Raw genomic sequence first — 19,494 nt, 5'->3', positions numbered from 1 at the left:
GTTCTGCTTGGCCTCATAACTAACTTTGGCAATCTGTTCTAATCTTCTCATTCATTCTCTGTGTTTTTTTCTGTCTTCACTGGTGTCTAGCTTGTCCTCTCTCTATAATCTGTCTCTCTATCATTGTACAGGTAAAACTGCCTCCTTCCTCCCTCTGCCCTCCCCCTCAAGTAGCTTCCCTTTCCTTTTTCTTCTGCTGAGAGTTGTGCAGATCCTATTCTAGCAAATTTTTCTCTGATTCATCACTTTGTCTGCCACTCAATTAGACTTCTTCTACAAAATACTTTTAGCCTCATTGATTGAGATTAAAGGTGCATACTAGGGGTGTGTTTGTATTCCAGCCAGAGTGGCTTAGGTGTATGCTGAGGGCTTAGCCATACCACAGCTAGAAACAAGTTTTTTTTTTTTTTCTTTTTCTTTCTCTGTTTGTAAATAACACAATTTCGGGGGTCATGGTGTGATCAAATATCCTGCAACATAAGGTCTTGGATATTCTGGCCTGAATTTTAAAACTGGCATCATGAGAGATGGATTCTGATAGAAGAGTTGTGCTGCTCTTAGACTGTAGGGCCCGAGTACAGATGCAGGATGGATATAAGAAAAGAGGAACAATATCACTATTGTAATAGCAAGTAGATAGCTTGCTTTTCACAGGAAGCAGGCACTTAATAACTGGAATTTTAAGTCAAACTAGCAACTATTGGGAACTTTATATACTAGCAAACTGTATGATGTTAGAAAGAGTCAGACATTCCCTGAAAAGGGTTTAGTTTGTTGGGAAATAGTTTGGGATGAGGTAAAAGAGAAAACTTGAGATTTGTCTTTTCTTTGGTTGACTGTGATAGTTTATTTTGTTTTTGACAGTGACATCTTGGTGATGTGCATCTGTGAACAAGTGACCTTTGTATGCCATGTTTGTATGTGTGTGTGCTCGCTTGAGTGAGTGTATGTGAGTGTTCCTGCTGTGGACATGTGGAAGCTAGGGGACAACTTTGGAGAGTTGCTTTGTTTGTATTTGTCAGGGTTCTCTAAAGGAACAGAACTGAAAAGATGCATATGTACGTGTATAATTGTTCTTTTGTGATGAAACACGATGACCAAGGCAACTTATAAACCGAAGCATTTAATTGGGGCTTCAGAGGTTTAGTCCATTATCATGGCAGGATTGTAGAGTCAAGCAGCTGTGGTGCTGAGAAGTAGCTGAGAACTCACATCTGAGTAGCAGTTTGTAGGCAGGCAGGCAGGCAGGCAGGCAGAGAGAGAGACAGAGACACAGACATAGAGATAGAGACACACAGAGAGAGACAGACAGACACAGACTAGGCCTGATGACCACACTTCTTATTTTTTTTCCAAATAGATCCATTAAATAGAACCAAACATTCAAGCATGAGTGTATGGGGCCATTCTCATTCAAACTACTCTCTCTCTCTCTCTCTCTCTCTCTCTCTCTCTCTCTCTTTCTCTCTCTCTCACACACATACACTCACGGTATATAAAATGTGTATATATGTATATGTACATATATACACACACATATATATTTTTAAAAGGGGCTTTTTTTTTTATATTGGTTTACGAGTTGTGGTCTGGGTAGTGCAACAGTGAGTTTCCTCTGACAGAAAGGCCAAGAATCCAGCAGTTGTTCAGATTGAATGTCTCAGCAGTTCCAGTCTGGTGCTCGAGTCCTGGAAGATTCCTAGAGAGCTGTGGGGTCTTTAGTCTGTGTTGGAGTTCTGAAAAAGCAGGTTCTAACACCAGTGAAGGAATCACTCAGTAACATAAATCAGTTCTCAGCATGTGGGTCATGACCCTTTTGGGTGCCCAATGGCCCTTTCACATGGGTCGCCTAAGAAAACACAGATATTTACATTGTGATTCATAACAGTAGCAAAAATTGCAGTTGTGAAGTACTGTACAATGAAAATAATTTTGTGGTTGGGGTTCATTATGACTTGAGGAACTTTATTAAAGGATCTCAGCATTGGGATGGTCCATAACTGCTGTGATAGATGAATTAGCTATGGAGAGTGAGGGTATGAGGGCAAATGGCAAAATATTCCTTTCATGTCCATTGATGTGAGCTGCCACCAGAAGGTGTGACCCAGGTCTTTCCACCTCCAGTAATCCAATCAAGAAAGTCCCTCACAGGGATGCCCAATGCTTGGGTTTTAGTTGATTCCAGATGATGTCAGTTAAGATTAGCCATCCCATTGGTCCTTTCCTTTCTGCCTGTTTTCTGCCTCTCCTTCCTTGCTTTGTCCCTCTCCACTCCCCCATCTATTCAAGCAATTTTCTTACCGGACCAAAGAATTTGAGTTCAGGATGTTTTAGATAAAGCTTTATTATTTCTACCTTTCTTTGATCTCTTGATTTTAGACATACATGTGTAAAGTTAAGGATCATTGTTGTTTATCTTCCAAGTCTCCAAAGATTCACCCAAGAAACGAGTGCTGATAATTAATAGATTCTTCCATATTGGGAATATACTTTATTTGATGAGCTCTTGTAGAATGCTATACAGTGGTGGGTGCTGAGTGCTAGTAATGTAGTTCCTTCACCCTCACTTCTGGGGATATAATCTAAGGAACCCTGTCTGGAGAAGTGCCAGCAGGACCTGGAGACGGGCCATTGGTAAATAAGAGCTTCCCCCAAGGTGCCCAGTGCCTCAAACAGAATTATGAGTTTTCATTTCATTGTTAAGATCGGTGTTGTCTTTAAGTTATAGTTTGGTAAACTTGACTAAGTCAGTCCAAGGTGGCAGGCCATGAGAGGTGGTATCATATTGTTTGCTGCTCCCTTTATCCTTTGGGGCTATCTCATGAAGGAGGGAGAGTGAGAAAGAACACCCAAGAACTTTTTCCAACTCATTCATATCACTTCAAAGAAGTAAGATAAATGCTCCACAGGCCTAGCTAGTTGGTCAGACATGGAATCTGGTGTGGAGCTGTTGTTTTATTAAATCTTTTTTTTAATGTGTGTGTGTGTGTGGTGTTTGTATGGAGGCATCCATGTGTGTACAGGTGTATTTTAGAGTATAGGGGCCTAAGATCGACATCAGGAAACTTCCTTATCTTTTTCTACTTTGTTCTTTGAGGCAGGGTTTTTTAGTCAAACTCAGGCTTCCGATTGATAGCCAGCTAGCTCAAGGACTCAGGTCCCATCTGCACCTTTCAGTGCTGGGATAACAAGTGGCTGCTGCCATTGTCACTTTGCATTTAAATGGGTTTGGGGTTCTGGATTTGGCTCTTTTGTTTGTACAGCAAATGTTTTAACTACTACGTTATCTTTTCGGGCCTGATTTTTTCCCCTTAAACTCTTTTTTAGTAACCACTTCCTCCATGATTCTCCTAGGTGATACAACCCCATAAAGTAATTTTTAACTACAGAAAAGTTGACAGGTTGACATGCTGCTTCTGTCAACACATGCCTCATAAACTTGTCAAAGCCTGAATGGATGTTGGGAATCACTTTACGACAATCCCCCACTCCCTCCCAACAGGCATGGTAGTCTTTCTTCTTGAAAGTGGGTGAGGCCCAGGCCTGCTTCTCTGGGCAGCCACACATCACTGGTCATGGTGGACCTGTCAGAAGTACCTCCTTACCATGCCGTCGGAGTCAGCCGAGTCCCTCCCATCAGTTACAACTGAGGAAAGTTGACCAGAGCAAAGGGACTTGGTCTGTTTGGATATTTAGTGTTTGGATCTGAGGTCACTGAAAATCTCAGATAATGAATGTTTCTATAATAACTATAGTTCACTGAGTTCAGTGTTGTCAGCCTTCTTACTTTGTTTCCATTTATTTCTTTATTATTTAATGAATGCATGAGTGCTTTGTGGCATGCACACAAGCATGCCAGAAGAGGACAACAGATGTCCTTGTTGATGGCCATGAGCCATCCTGTGGTTGCTGGGAATTGAAGGGAATTGAACTCAGGACCTCTGGAAGAGCAGCGGGTGTGCTTAACTGCTGAGTCATCTCACCAGCATCAGTCAGCCTTCTTTTTGTCACTACTTAGCACTGGTGTAACATGACCCCCTTAAGACATGTGTAAGTTTAGTTCATTTAAAATCTGGGAGAGATTTTTCCTGTGCAAACCAAAGGATAATGGGTTGGTGATTTAGTTTGCTTCCTAAAATGTTTAAGGCGCTTAGTGTTGTCCAAGCATCCTAATGGCTATTTTAAAGTAGGGAAAAATCTAAGCTGCTGCAACAGAGGTTTATTACAAGTGATTTAGAGAAGAAAGCATTTTATTTTCATAGTATTTTCTTTACATTGTGAGGAAATGTTCTTTTTGGTATATAATTCTGAGATTTGACTAATGCCATCCCCATGACTACCATAATCAGGATTCATAAATTTAATTTATTATTATTATAAGGCATGCATGCACATGTCAAGAAGTGTATGAGTGTGTGTTTGCATGTCCTATGTGCAAAGGAACGTGTGTGGAGGTCAGAGGACAACATTAGAGTTTTTTCTATTGTGGGCACCAGGGATCATATTAAGTTCTCAGGCTTTTATGCCATCTGAGCTGTCTTGCCTTCCCCATAATCAGAATTTAGATTGGTTCTGTCGCTACTCAAAGCTCCCTATGTTTCTTTCCTGTCATCTTCTCACCCCTGGCATTACTGGTCATATTTTAACTTTTACAGTTTTGCTTGTTCCATAATGTTCTAAAAATAGAATGGTCCTGTGTTGGTCATCCGAGTCTTACTAAGTTCTTTCCTCAAGTGTGTGCATTATGATTTGTCCCTGTTTCCTGTTAGTAGTTACTTCCTTTTCTTAGGTAAGCTTCCATGGTTTGGCCATTGTATTTTGTTAATCTTTCAGCAGGTGAATGAAGAGCATTTGCTAGATTTCAATTCTCGCATTGCTGCAGTGAGCTTCCTCTGAGGATGGGTGGTGTGGGGAGCCTGTGCTTTGAAGACCATGTAGGGGTCAAGGTGCTGCCTTGCTGTTTCGCACTCTTCTTATTGCCTCTATTTATATGATTGACACTTGAGTGTTGGACATGTTTGTTCTGATTGGAGGAAGATAGCTAGGACATGAAGATACAATTGGAATTCTGTATATCACTTACATTCCCGGTCCATCTATGGGAGCAAGCTATGTGCTTGTTGATAGACAAATTTTGGTGGGTGATCAGCAGTCTATGTGACTTGTCAGGAAAAGTCCCTTTTAGGAAAGAAATAAGCTGCTTTTTCACATCTCTGATTTTTCTGAGTGTCCTGTGAGGACGCTCTTGGTTGACCGCATCTATCATTATCCCTTCTTCATGCTGCCTTCTTCCCAGCACGGAGTTTATGATTCGCTAGTAGCAGCCAAGGCATACTTAGGAATGAATGAAATATAGAAACTAATGAAGTAGTTTCCTCAGAGGATTCTCATTTCTTTTCCTTTTGTTTTTTTTGTAGAAAGAAGGAACTCTCAGCCACCAAGAAGGACCGTGTGAATCATTGCCTAACAATATGTGAAAACATTGTGGCACAGTCTCTCAGGTAATTGGCTTTTTTAAAAAAATTTTTGATATATTTATGTATATGAATACTCTACTTGCATGCATTCCTCCATGACAGAAGAGGGCATCAGATCCCATTATAGATGGTTGGATATCCAGTGCTGAGCCATCTCTCCAGCCTCTTTTCTTTTTGTTTTTGGTTATTTTTGTTGTTGTTTTTCTTTCTTTGTTTAAAAGATCTCTCTGGTAATTACTGAGTGGGGTGGTGGTGGATATACCTGTAACCTGGCATTCAGGAGGCAGAGGCAGGCAGATCTTTGTGAGTTCAGGGCTAGCTTGGACTACAGAGCTAGTTCCAGGACCTACACAAAGAAACCTTGTCTCGCAAAAAAAAAAAAAAAAAACAAAAAAAAAAACAAAAAAAACCCAAAAAAACAACAGAAAACCAAAAACAACAACAAAAGAAATACAGACTGGTTGCTGGGTTGTGGTAGTGCATTCCCTTAATTCCAGCACTTGGGAGGCAGAAGCAGGTGACTCTCAAGGCCATCCTGGTACACAGAGTGAGTTCCAGGATGTCTAGAGTTTATACAGAGAAACTCTGCCTTGAATCCCCCCACCCCCCAAATCTAAACTATATCTATATTTATATCTATATTTTCTGTTTTCACTTTTAATGTATTAGCATGTTCTTTGTACCTCTAGCTATCTCTTAAAAGTACATTTAGGCTAAGTGTAGTATGGTACATGCTTGTAATCTTAGTATCTGGCAGGCTGAGACAGGAAGATTTTTAATTTGGGATTAGCCTGGGACACACAGCAAAACCTTGCATAAAGAAAAATCCATTTAAAATAAGGATATTTTACCACATTTGTAGCTGTGTTATAAAGGTATCTGGGTTCTTGTATGGATAATGTTTTCTTTTTGTCATCTTATATATGAGAATTTTAGTCATGTGACAATTGAATGATATGCTGGTAATTTAATTTGTATTCTTTTTAGATTTATTTTGAAATAAATGAGTGTCTTGTCCACATTTATATATTTGCTCCCTATATGGGTGCCTGGCACCCACAGAGACCATAAGAAGGCACATAAGGGAGTCCCTGGAACTGGAATTAAAGATGGTTGTAAGTTGCTGTGTGGGTGCTTGGAAACAAACCTAGGTCCTCTCTGCAAGACTAGCAAGTGCGCTTATCTACTGAGCCTCCTACTGTTTGTTTGTTTGTTTGTTTGAGACAAGGTCTCATTTAGCCTGGTATCAAACTCACTGTATAGCAAGAGTTGACCATGAATTCCTGCTCCTCTTGCTTCTACCTCCTGAAAGTTAGATTATAGACCTGATCTCTTAAGTTTCTATTGCTGAGATGAAATACGACGATCAGAAGCAACTTTCACTTACACATGCGTGTAAAAGTCCATCACTGATGGAAATCAGGGCAGGATCTCATACAGAAGTGCACGGCTTTTCTTCATGGCTTGATTGGCCTGCTTTCTTACTGAAGCCAGGACCACAGCCCAGGGGTGTTCCCATGCACAATGGGCCTGGCCCTCCCCAACCAGTCATTATTTAGGAAAATGCCCTATTGGCTCGTCTGCCTAAAGTCCATTGTATGGAGGCATTCCCAATTGAAGTTTCCTCAAAGATGAGTTTAGCTTATATCACCTTGGACAGAAAACTAACTAGGATACTCAGCTTTAGAATATAGCTTAAATGTCAAAATTCCCCCATAATCAAAACAAAGTAAATTCAGCTTGGGGAAGGTATTGGCAATTTATATAAATGAAAGACTTAATAGTTTGTAGGATGGATCGTTAAAGAGTGGAATATTATCCTAATAAGAAAATATGTAACACACACACACACACACACACACACACACACACACACACACACACGTATTTCAAGAAAGAAATTTGACTGGGCTACTATTCAGGCAGAGGCAGGAGGCTCATGACTTAGAGACTAACCCCAGCTTTATAAAAACATGACTTTTTCTCAAACAAAAAGGAAAGAAGAGGAATCAGGTTGGGCTCAATGTTTATTTCATGTTTCCTATATTAAAAGTTCATCTTTATTAGTTGTTATGGACTAAATGTGAATCTCCCCAACCCAGTCTATATGTTGAAGAGCTAGTCCCCATTCTGAAACTGCATTTTAGTAGGTTAATTCAGTGTTTTCTTGGAATTAATGTCACATCCCACAAAGTTATACAGCTTTGTCTCATGGATTGTTCTTCATGTACCAGTCATCGGCTTGTGGGAGGCCACTGAGTGACTAATCTGAGATTTGTATGACATTCATCTTTAAGGTTGAGGAGTTTGTGGTGTGTTAGGGTGGCTTGTGGAACTCAGGAAAATACTAACATTTTCTGGCTTGCTACAAAGAGTATAGCTCAGGAACAGCCAGATGGTAAAGACTCAGAGGATAAGGTGTGGGAAGGGAAACATGGCACCTCTGTTCTCTTCTCTTCCAGTCTTCCACTTGTCTTGTGTGCCAGCATGGACTTCAGTTACCAGAGCTGGGAGAGAGATTATGTTGTGCTTCAAGCCAGCCAGTCTGTGGTATTTTGCTATAGCAGCCATAGCAGTGATGAAATAAATAGGACATTGTCACCATTCATGTTGGCAACCAAAATCATCAGAATTTTTGTCACTTGGAGCCACAATAGAGACAGAGAGAAATACTGTCTTAAAAACAAAATCTGACCACAGTAAAAATCAATCAGAAATGCAACAAAGTGTAGGAGTTACAATTGTAACAAGAACAATTAGTTAATATTGGCCCAGAAATTAAACTAGGTTAGCTTACAGAAACACTAAAAAAGTGTAAGAAACATTACAACAGTTTAACTATTTTTTTATGTCTAAGAAGCAAAAGGTTGAGGGTATGGGAAGAAGAAATAAGACAGGAAAAAGGCTGAGCTTGAACTAAAATAAGGAAATAGCCTACTTCTCATAGGAAATGCCTGCCAAATCCAGGGAAGTGCCAGCTGCAAGGCATTCATTCTCTCCTCAGTAAAAACCGCACGTCAAATGAAAAGGTGAACTAAAGAGGTTTTCAGACATACCACTGAGGAGTACCTTCTGTCTGACAAGCAATGAGTTTAAGACATTTTAAAGGAAGTGTTTCAAGCAGATAGAAAATGATATCAGATAGAATCTGGATCTATCCAAAGGATTGAAGAGCAGTGGAAATAGCATCTATGCTGGCAGATGGATAATCATGAGACCTGTCTGTTTGTCTGTCTCTCTCTGTCTCTCTGTCTCTGTCTCTCTTTCTCTCTCTCCCTGTCTCTTTGTCTTATGACTACACTCGAGTATGTCAACTCTAACCCCCTCCCGCCCCCCAAGACAAGATTATGTACTGATCCAGAACTAGTGATCCTCTTGCCCGTGCTGCTTGAGTGCTGAGGTTACAGATATATATCTCATGAATGCAACAGCTGTTCCATGGTACTGTTTTTGGGGAGATATGAACAAATGTTTACTCAACCCATAGGGAAGCAATAACAGACCAAAGTATTGATGCCTCTAAAATCCAGCTTGGTGAATCAGTGAATGCATAAGGGTTACTTATAGTGGTATGGGTGAGTGGTTACATATAGGTTATTATTAATGTATACGATCATGGATGACTTAAAAGGCAGTGTATCACCAAAATCCCACCCTGGCATGGGAGACAGCTCACTAAAGCTAGAACCCTGGAACTCTCTGTACAACTTAGACTTTAACATTTCAGCAGTCTCCCTCCCGCAACAGTCCTTACTCCTTATACTTACTACTACTTACTACCCAGGTGTCTTATCAGGATTTCTATTGTTGTGAATAAAAGCAACTTGGGGAGGGAAGGGTTTATTTCTCCTTATACTTCTACCACACAGTCCATCACTGAAGGAAGTCAGGGAAGGAACTGATAACAGAGATAATGGAGGAGTGCTGCTTACTGGAGCCCTCTCATGTTTTGCTCTGCCTCCTTATAGCTCCCAGAACCACCAGCCCAGGCTTGGCATCACCCACAACAAATTAGGTCCTCCCACATCAATCATTAATTTAAAAAAACCACTATAGACCAAACTGGCAAGGGCATTTTATCTGTTGAAATTTCCTTTTCTAAAATGATTCTAGCTTGTGTCAAGCTGACATAAAACTAGCCAGCACACTTGGGCACAGAGGGTCATTATAAACCTGATAAATTTCGGGGAGTTCCTAAGACTTCTGAGTTGTTTACTTCCTGAGTTTTTCTGTTTGTTTGTTTGTTTTCTGAAATGGAGTTTCTTTAGCCCTGTCAGTCCTTAAATTTACTATGTAGATCAATTTGGCCTTGAACTCACAGAGATTTCCTACTTTCTCCCCCTGAGTACTGAGATTAAAGGCATGTGCTACCATGCCCATCCACTTCTTGAGTCATAACAAGCATTCCTCAGATTTCCTGACTCTGAAAGAGCTTACTATACAGCACAGTCTGTTCTTTTCCTTTTTCTTTTTCTCTTTCTCTTTCTTTTTCTTTTTCTCTTTCATTTTCTTTTTCTTTTTTCTCTCTTTCTTTTGTCTTTTTCTCTTTCTTTCTTTCTTCTTTGTTTTATGCTGATTGGTTGATTTTTGTGAGTGTTATGTCAATGGGTGTGTATTGACAGTACTTGTGTGTAAGTCAGAGACCAACTTTCATGTGTTGTTTCTCTCTTTTCATGATATATGTTCTGAATATTGAAATCAGATTATCAGGCAGGCCTGTTGTTAAGTTATTTACTGACTACATGTAGAAATTATATTTTGGATAGGTTTGTTGAATAATTAACCTTACCTCTTTCTATATTGATGCTACTAGAAGGAATCCTGAGCTCATGCTTAGATCTGCCATTAACCTGTTTTGGCACTGCTAAGACTGATGTCTGAGGGAAAGTCTCTAGCATCAGACTTTGCTCCTTACATCCTAGTTTATTACTGTATTCCTTACCTATAAAGTCTATGGCATTGCTGAATGCCATGTCTTTTTGCTCTGTATGCATTGAGCATTATTGATCGCTTTTCCTTCTCTTAGGATTATGGATGTCTTTCAACTCCTTTTGAGACAGAGTTTCATTATGTAGGTCTACCTTGCCTAGAACTCATAAAGATCCCCCCTGCCTCTGCCTATCTGGTGTTGGGATTAAAATCACGTGCTAGAACTTTTTTTCTTTTTAGAGATGAAAGAGAAGGTGACCGTATAGATCAGAGTCCTTTAGAATAAGATTCTAGTACAACAGTCTGCTTAGAGTTCCACTCACATAGCTCGCCAGCCTCTTCTTTTAATGGGTGGGCTTGTTGTAGCATGACATAGAAAACAGGTGCTCTCAACTAAACTCACTAAAATACTTCACAAATAGTACCCAGATCCAGCTTTTGTGGTACTAGTATTCTGTTTCTTGCAACAGAAAAGCCTGTGATCCTGTGGAATAATCTAGAGAAGTGTACTTGGGCCTTGAAGCACATTGAAAGTAAGATTAAAAAGAAATGAAGTGTGCCGGCTTGCTGGTTTTTCAGGACTTCAAGGATACTATCTAAAAGTAAACGCAACCTTTCTACAAAGCAGGTGATTACCTGAGATTTCAGAATCCTAGACAGTATCTTTTAAAGGTGTTTAAATGAAGTCTTAAAAAGAAGAGGGGATCAGTACCAATATGCTGTTCGCCACAGTCCACCTTTATGCAGATATCCTTAATTTTTATGAAATGTTCTTTCTTATTCTAAAATTCCATAAAGCTTGCTCTTTGCATTTTGTCATCAGTTCTCTCAGCTCCCCCATGGTGACGGCAGCCTTTCTCTCTCTCTCTTTTTCACATAGAAATTCTCCAGAATTTCAGAAACTCTTGGGCATCGCTATGGAACTGTTTTTGCTGTGCAGTGATGATGCGGAGTCAGACGTCAGAATGGTGGCTGATGAGTGCCTCAACAAAGTCATCAAAGTAAGTGCCCACAATGACAGTCATGGTTCGGGTGTGCTCCTGAAAAAACCAAATCCAAAAAAAAAAAAAAAAAAAAAACCAAAAAAAAAAGATAAGTAAGGAGAACGCATATCTCCCGTTTCTGTTCCCGTGAACAGATCCTTTTTCTTTGGGCCTTCATATTCCTTCTGCCCCTCTCCTTCTTGATTTGAGTCTCAGTCCTGAAGATTAGATCACTGTTTGCGACACTATCTCTTCGCTCTTCTTGAAGGGTATTTTTCTCATAATCCTACCTTTTGGATGAACCAGAAACTCTTGCCTAACAACGGTCATTTCCCTCTCTCAGTGTTAAAGCAGAATAGCCCTTTCACTTCCTTCCTGGGTCCTTCTTTATAAAGTGCCATGTTTTATAAACTGGCCATGCAGTTATCCTCTCTTTTCCTTTCAAAGGAAGTCCACTTTTCTCAGGATGACTTGTCTGCTACAGAACATGGTTTCAGAGGACCTGCTGCAGTTTTCTCTGTGGTTCTCCAGGCCCAGGCAGAACGATTTCTTTCACCTAGTAACTGAACAACTTGGTGGGAATATACCTAATTTTTGTGAACCTAAGTTTTCACAGTTATAAATAGAAGCTGTCTCTTTGGCTCATATGTGAGCATGTTGATGTGTTTGTATGGTGAGACATTCCTGTTGCTAATAGAATTCTTTCTTTTGCCCAGGTTCATGGCACAGCCTGGTATGTCAGTTCACTGTTACTTTCCACTTTCTGTTAATGGATCTGTGGAATCGCCTTGCCTAAGGAATTCTTCCCCCATGACCAGTCCATGGCCTGTTGGTTAGCTTGCTCTGTGGTCAGAAGCTGGCTTCTCTGGTGCTCAGGTTTCCATCGATCTCTGTTGAGGCTAAAGAATGGTTGAGATGCGGCAGTCTTCTGGACATTGCTCCTGTCGCTTCCTAAGCACCTGCACATGATGCCTATCTTAGTTTGCTTTCTGTTGATGTGATAAACACCATGACCAAAGGAAATCCAGCACAGGAACTCAAGCAGAAGCCATGGAGGAACAGTGTTTACTGGCTTGCTCAGCCTGCTTTCTTTTCCAACCCAACACCACCTACCCAGGGGTAGCACTGCATTTCCCTTCATTTGAGGTTCTTCCTTCCAAAGAACTCCAGCTGTGACAAGTAGAAAAAAACCATCCAGTATAGGGTTGTTGTATTTGTGACTCATGTTGGCCTAATGGCTGGATGGGTTTCGCTGAATTTATACACTTGGTTTGTTAGTGACCCTCACATGGCTCACATATTTCCTATTTCAGTTTTTGTTTGTTTGTTTGTTTTTTGTTTTTTGTTTTTGTTTTTGTTTTTTTGTTTTGTTTTTGTTTTGTTTTTCTGGTTTTTTGGATTTGTTTTTTTCGAGACAGGATTTCTCTGTGTAGCCCTGGCTGTCCTGGAATTCACTTGGTAGACCAGGCTGACCTCGAACTCAGAAATCCGCCTACCTCTGCCTCCCAGAGTGCTGGGATTACAGGCGTGCGCCACCACCGCCCGGCCCTTATTTCAGTTTTTTATTCCCAAGTCCAGACACCCTTGCTGTCATTATTCAGGATCAGGAGGCAGTCTTTGACATTTCAGTTCTTGGTTTTTGGGGTTTTGGAGATTAAAAAGCAAAACACACAAAAAGCAGAGCTATTCTAGGTTCCCTCTTTGGCAGGTGGGTGTTAGGAAGAGCAGAGAGAAGTAACTCTAAATTGCCCATATCCTTGTTACTTCACATGCAAGCAGCGTTTCTTTTCACACCTCTCTGCTGCGGTGGCTTATTACTGAAGCTGCTGCGGTCAGGTTGGCTTGGTGCATGTTTGAGGCCATAGAGCACTGTTGTAGCTTGCAGCTTTATGTTCTGGGTTTTGGCTGTCTATCTCTGCATTTGGCCTGAACCATCCCATTCTCCACCCTGCCTGGCTTTTCCTCTATCACATGAATGCACCTAACTGGATCCTGCTCTACCCTACTGGCTTACCCCCAACACTGCAGCAGTTGAAAAGACAGAAACATGAAAGCAGCTATACACAGTAGAGAAAGAATGAGACTGGCCTGACTCGGGGCTAGGCTGTAAAAGCTGGAATCTGTGCCGTCGACTAGAAACGACAAAGAAACAGGAAGAAAGCATATAACCACTTGTAAACCAAATTTCGGGGGGACCTCTTCTTGTTACTGTACATCCATACTGTACACATACATACAGTCAGGCACACATAAAATGATATTTTTTAAAGTTGGTGGAATGTTATACTCCTGCATCAATTTTCCTAAGTGCACCTCTGTTTTATCTTTGACATTCATGGTCCAGTGATCCCTGTGTCCTAGTTTCATCTCTGTTGCTGTGATAAAATATCCTGGCAAAAACCGAAGGGAGAAAGAATTTGACTTAGAACTTCAGATCAACTAGAACTCAAAGCAGCTGGTCACAGCCACAGTCAAGGGCAGAGAAAAAATGTGTGTGTGTGTTTATTGCTCAGCTAACTTTCTCTACTTTTAATCTGTCTTGGGTCTTGGTGTTACTCATTTTCAGCCTTGATCATTCCACATCAATTAAGGCAATTGAAATAGTCCCTCACAAGTATTCCCACAGGGCAACCTGATCTAGACAGTATCTTATGGAGACTATTCCCAGTTAATCTAGGTTATGTCAGGTTGACAGAACTAACCATCTCTCCTTGGTCTCTAGATATCAGGTGCTGCATGTGACTGAAAAGGAGAGCTGGGTCACTTTCTTTCATATTTTGACTTGCCATTTTAGAAGAGAAAGTTCTTAGGGACAAGAATAGGGTGTTTTTCTCTAACATGGGCTTTATGTCATCAGCTTTGATAGTGGCTTGAAGTCAGATACGTGGACCTTATGTTTTAGTTAGGATTTTATGGCTAATAGGCAATAAAATAGGAACCATGACTTCAGCAACTCTTGTAAAGGAAAACACATAGTTGGGGCTGGGCCACAGTTCAGAGGTTTAGTCCGTCATCATGGTGGGAAGCATAGCAGCATGCAGGCCGACATGCTGCTGGAGAAGGAGCACTGAGTTCTGTATCTGCACTGGCAACAGGAAGAAAGGCTGACATTGGCCCTGTCTTGAACATCTGAAACCTCAAAGCCCATCCCAGTGATACACTTCCTTTAACAAGTCCACACCTCCTAATAGTGATATTCCCTATGGGCCTGTGGCTTATACGCCATTTTCAGTCAAACCATCATACCTTATTTCTGAGTTAGCCCCAAAGTGTTCAGGGAAGGTCAAGAAATAAGCTCTGAGGACTGTAAGACTAGCTGACTGAGCCCTGGGTGGGTCAGGGAGTGGGGGCTGTGAGTATCGCCATTTTGAAAGTTTAGAACTAAAAAAAGATGATTCTCTGTTACATGTTCCCTGTCAGAGAGAGGGGCTCAGATCCTACAAGTATAGCCCCATATCCTGCTTACTTAGAGGCTGTCACCTGAGCTAGCCAGGTGAGTTAGTGGAGATGAATGTTTACTTTGAAAGCCTTAGGACCAATTTTAATTTGATATTATATAGTATTTGATTATTAACAAATGTTATCTTCTTTTTTTGTATTTTTGTTTGTTTTGTTTTTTTTGAGACAGGGTTTCTCTGTGTAGCCCTGGCTGTCCTGGAACTCACTCTGTAGACCAGGCTGGCCTCCAAGTCAGAAATCCACCTGCCTCTGCCTCCCAAGTGTTGGGATTACAGGCATGTACCACCAGCCCCCGGTTATAAATGTTATCTTCTGTTTTTATCCTAGTAAAGACATATATTTAGAATATTCTGTAATTTTTATATCTATTTACTTTTTTCTTAACATATGGCTTCTTATTTAGTTACTGTTATGTTACTTTTCCTTAAAATTTGAAATTTTGGTTACCCTTCAGCTTTATGGGTAGAATTTAGAACTCTAGGTAGGATATATCTTTTGTAACAAGTCTATTTCTTTGCAGGCTTTGATGGATTCTAATCTTCCACGACTACAGTTAGAACTCTATAAGGAAATTAAAAAGGTGGGTCTTTCTCTGAATTATTGAGACTATGATATTGTTTTACTGTTGCGTACCCTATGAGATTTTTATCTTGCAAGTTATTAAGTAACACTGTTAGAAGGAAGTGCCATTTGGTGAAGTGGAGTTCAGTTTTCTTTAAAAAATGTACTCCTTTTTTGTTAATTGAAATAGAAATTTAAAACACCAACTTAGTTGTTTAAAATATTTGTTTGTTTTATTATGTGGGTGTGAGTTTTGCCTGCACATGTATCTCTGCCCATGTATGTGCAGTGCCTATTGAGGTTCTTTGCAAGAGCAGCAAGTGCTCTTAGCTCGAGCTCTGGCTCCCCGCAACTAACTCCTTCCTTCCTTCCTTCCTTCCTTCCTTCCTTCCTTCCTTCCTTCCTTCCTTCCTTCCTTCTCTCTCTCTCTCTCTCTCTCTCTCTCTCTCTCTCTCTCTCTCTCTTTCTTTCTTTCTTCTCTCTCTCTCTCTTTCTGTCTGTCTGTCTGTCTGTCTCTCTTTAAAAACAAAACAAAACTGTATCTTTATAATTGAAGCCCTCTGGACCTTAAAAATCTTTGAAGTAGTTACCATCTATTTCACACTGTCCATTTGGATTCTCTCTGATTAAATTAACAGAGCTGTTTAACTCTCCAAGAGAGGATGCAAGCAGCCCCAATACCATAGAGCTAGCTGTAGAAAGTGCATGTGAGTCTTAAATATAACGCATCACTTGTTAACCCCACATAGAATGGTGCTCCTCGAAGTCTGCGCGCTGCCCTCTGGAGGTTTGCTGAGCTGGCTCACCTGGTTCGACCTCAGAAGTGCAGGTAAGTTGTATCTCTGTACTATTTTTAAGATTGGTTTGGTAAATAGCTAGTCCTGCCTGTCTTGTTTGTCCCAGTGCATATGTCTGCCCTTGAGAGATCATTCTTGTCCACTCTAAGTTGCTTATCTGTACCCCATCTGGTTACTGTCACCATTTCTTTCTTATATTTCTTTCCAAAGACCCATCGCTATTAGGAATACTCTCATATCCTCTATTAATGTGCTTCTTTCTTGTCCCATCATTCCCCAAAGAGACTTGTGGGATATGTTTCCAGAGTAACATGGTCTCACCATCCTATTCTGTGCTTCATTTCCAACACAAATATAGTGAGCACTCAATGTGTCGATTAAGGAATACTTACCGGATGACTGACAGTTGTCCCAGATCCCATTAGCAGCTAGTATAGCAATTATTGAAAAATAAGCATTTGTGTAGCACTTGGGTTGGAGAAGTAAATGAACTGTGCATAAAATTTGAACCTGTTGATCGTCCCTGACTCCTGTGGTGCTACGCATTGAATCCTAGGGCTCCTGCATGCTAGGCAATGCTTTACCACTGAGTCCCATTGTCAGCCCGCCCGTCTGGCTTTGTGGCTTGAGTAACGAAACAGGACTAGAGTTCTATCAATTCTTTCCTTTTCTCCTCAGCTTGTAAAATGTACTGCTTATGTCCTAAGACCCTTGACTCTACCTATAAGAAATGTAGTAGAGTGCTCTAAATCTTCACACTTAAAAGAACAAAGATGTGTTTGATTTAAATTGAGTTTCAGTAAGAGCTTTATGTGGCCACAGAGATGAAATCGCTAAGGAAGTTTCTTTTTATAGAACCTTTCCTTTCACCATGCTGGTGTATTTGTTTTTGTGTTGGCCTTGGTGCTAAGACTAGGCATGCTTAAGTGTGCACTTTACCACAATTCCACATTTCCAGCTAAAGTGGCCTTACTTTGAAAATTGTCATATTATTGAGGTAATACATCCCAGGTTAACAACACATCAAACAAAATAGCTGTTCAAAAGTGTGACTGTCCTGTCAGGCTCTTCCTTAAACCCTCTTAATTATTCCCTGTTGTGGTTTAGATAAAATCTAGATTTCTCACTCAAGGCAAGAGACAGTTTAGTCTGTGCTGGCCCTCTCTCTCATCACTTCAGAAATACTACATTGACTCATTGGTCCAATGTTAGTTCTTCAAACAAATAGGTTTTATTTCCTTAAGATAGCTTGATGTCTCAGAAAAATAATCACCTCTGTATGTAGACATTCTAGCCGCCTTATCTTCTGAGTTGTAGCAGATGTCTGCCTAACAAAGATGATTGTAGTATCTGTAGGCCTCCTTGCTATATAAGAGGGCCTTGGCCCCACTAGAGCAGACATCCCAGTGTCAGCTGTCTCTTTTTCTCAGTCTTACTCTACACATGTTTTTCTCTCTAAGGTAAAGAATGGGTTGCTGTTTGAAGGCCCCATTTAAATTGTCTACTTTTTTACCCCTAGAGATTGTGCTGCTTTCTTGGGGAGCCCAAAAGAAACTTGTACTGATTTCTAATTAAAAGAAGCTGGATTTCCAAACCAAAGTTCCATCATGTCTGGCTTGCCAAATTAATAGATTTATTTGGCTTATATACAAAGGCATGGACAAGTCCTAAGCAGCTATGGCTTTGAAGCTCTACCTCCAGTCAGTTTGCCTTTTCTATACCTCAGTCCTTCTAAGGTTGTGTCCCTGTGCTACAAAGGAGTGATGACTGGCATCTTGGGGGGTCTCATGACATTCTCTTCTTCTCTCCCAAAGGGAATGGTCCCAGACTAACCATCCTATAGACCTCTGCACCTGCCTGTGGCTCCACGGTCTCCGTATAAGGCACCACAGCCACCCTGTTTCCTGCCAGGTGTGGAGGAAACAGCTAGCCCACAGTAGCTTTAACACTGCTTTTTCAATAAAACAATGTCCACACTTTATTTTGTTTTTCAAATGTTACTGTATAAGGATATGTGTCAATACCTGTATGTAGAGAGGTCAGAGGTGTCATTACTGGGCTTAGTTCCTCAGGAGCTGTCCAGCTTGTTTTTTGAGATACAGTCTTCACTGTCCTGGAGTCTGCTGATCTGACTCGGCTGGCTGGCCCTTAACCTCAGAGATCACTTGTTTCTGATTTGCTAGTGCTGGGATTACAAGTGAGCACCACTATGTCTGGGTTCTTATGTGGATGGTAGGGATCGAATTCATATCCTGTGCTTGCTGTATAAGCTATCTTCTTTGTTCCCTCCAGTTTTTGGTTTTAAAGTAGTATTTTTTAATCTATTGCTTTCTATTTAAATTATATTTTATTAATTGCTATAATATGTGACCCATTTTTTAAAAATCTTTATCTTTAATCTTTTTTTTTACAGTCCAGTCCTCCCACAGTTTCTCAACCCATTCCTCCTCTCCTGTCTCCCACCCATACCCCCACATCCCACACCCCTACAGCCTCAAACCCCTCAGGCCTCCCCACTCCCTGGGGCCTCAAGTCTCTTTAGGGATAGGTGTGACTTCTCTTAGTGAGGCAGACCAGGCAGTCCTCTTCTGTATATGTGTTGGGGAGCCTCAGACCAGCTCAAGTATGCTGCCTGCGTGGTGGCTCAGTGTCTGAGAGAGATGAGGGGTCCAGGTTAGTTGAGACTGCTGGTCTTCCTATGGGGTCATTCTCCTCCTCAGCTTCTTTTCAGCCTTTCCCTAATTCAGCTGCAGGGGTCTCCGACTTTAGTCTAGTGGGTGGGTATAAGTATCTGCATCTGTCTTAGATAGCTGTTTATTGGGCCTCTCAGAGGACCACCATGGTAGGCTCCTGTCTGTAAGTACACCATAATATCAGTAAGTGTCAGGCTTTGGAGTCTCTCACCTCCCAGGTCTGTGGTACTTTCTAGAGGGTTGCATATTTCCATTCATTCTGCTGGCCCTCAGGGCGTCTGCCCCCCCCCCCCCCATACCTGATCATGTTCCCCTTTTCCCTTCCCCCTTCCCCCCTCAGGTCCCTCCCTCCGTCTCCTGTGATTTTTTTTTTTTTTTCTTCTCTCTCCCAGGTGGAACTGAAGCATCCTCACTTGGGCCCGTCTGCTTGTTAACCTTCTTTAGTTTTGTGGTTGTATTCTAGGTATTCTGTAATTTTTTTGGCCAGTATCCACTTATTAGTGAATATATACCATGCATGTCCTTTTGGATCTGAGTTACCTCACTCAGGATGATATTTTCCTGTTCCATTTGCCTGCAAAATTCATGATGTTGT

The 19,494-nt window shown here is 41.0% G+C and overlaps 1 protein-coding gene across 2 annotated transcripts in view; it reads left to right on the top strand.

Moving 5' to 3' along the window:
* Positions 1-19,494, top strand: part of Htt (huntingtin) — a 144,407-nt gene that overhangs the window by 10,835 nt on the left and 114,078 nt on the right. For both annotated transcript variants that reach the window (XM_052199621.1, XM_052199620.1), the window contains exons 2-5: positions 5,418-5,501; positions 11,287-11,407; positions 15,369-15,428; positions 16,159-16,238. In XM_052199621.1, the coding sequence (XP_052055581.1) occupies positions 5,418-5,501; positions 11,287-11,407; positions 15,369-15,428; positions 16,159-16,238 (345 nt within the window). The remainder of the gene's footprint in view (positions 1-5,417; positions 5,502-11,286; positions 11,408-15,368; positions 15,429-16,158; positions 16,239-19,494) is intronic.

The sequence above is a fragment of the Apodemus sylvaticus genome, chromosome 11, assembly GCF_947179515.1.
Source record: "Apodemus sylvaticus chromosome 11, mApoSyl1.1, whole genome shotgun sequence".
Taxonomy (NCBI): domain Eukaryota; kingdom Metazoa; phylum Chordata; class Mammalia; order Rodentia; family Muridae; genus Apodemus; species Apodemus sylvaticus.
The sequence above is the reverse complement of the archived record's forward strand: the minus strand, read 5'-3'. Positions and strand labels throughout refer to the sequence as shown.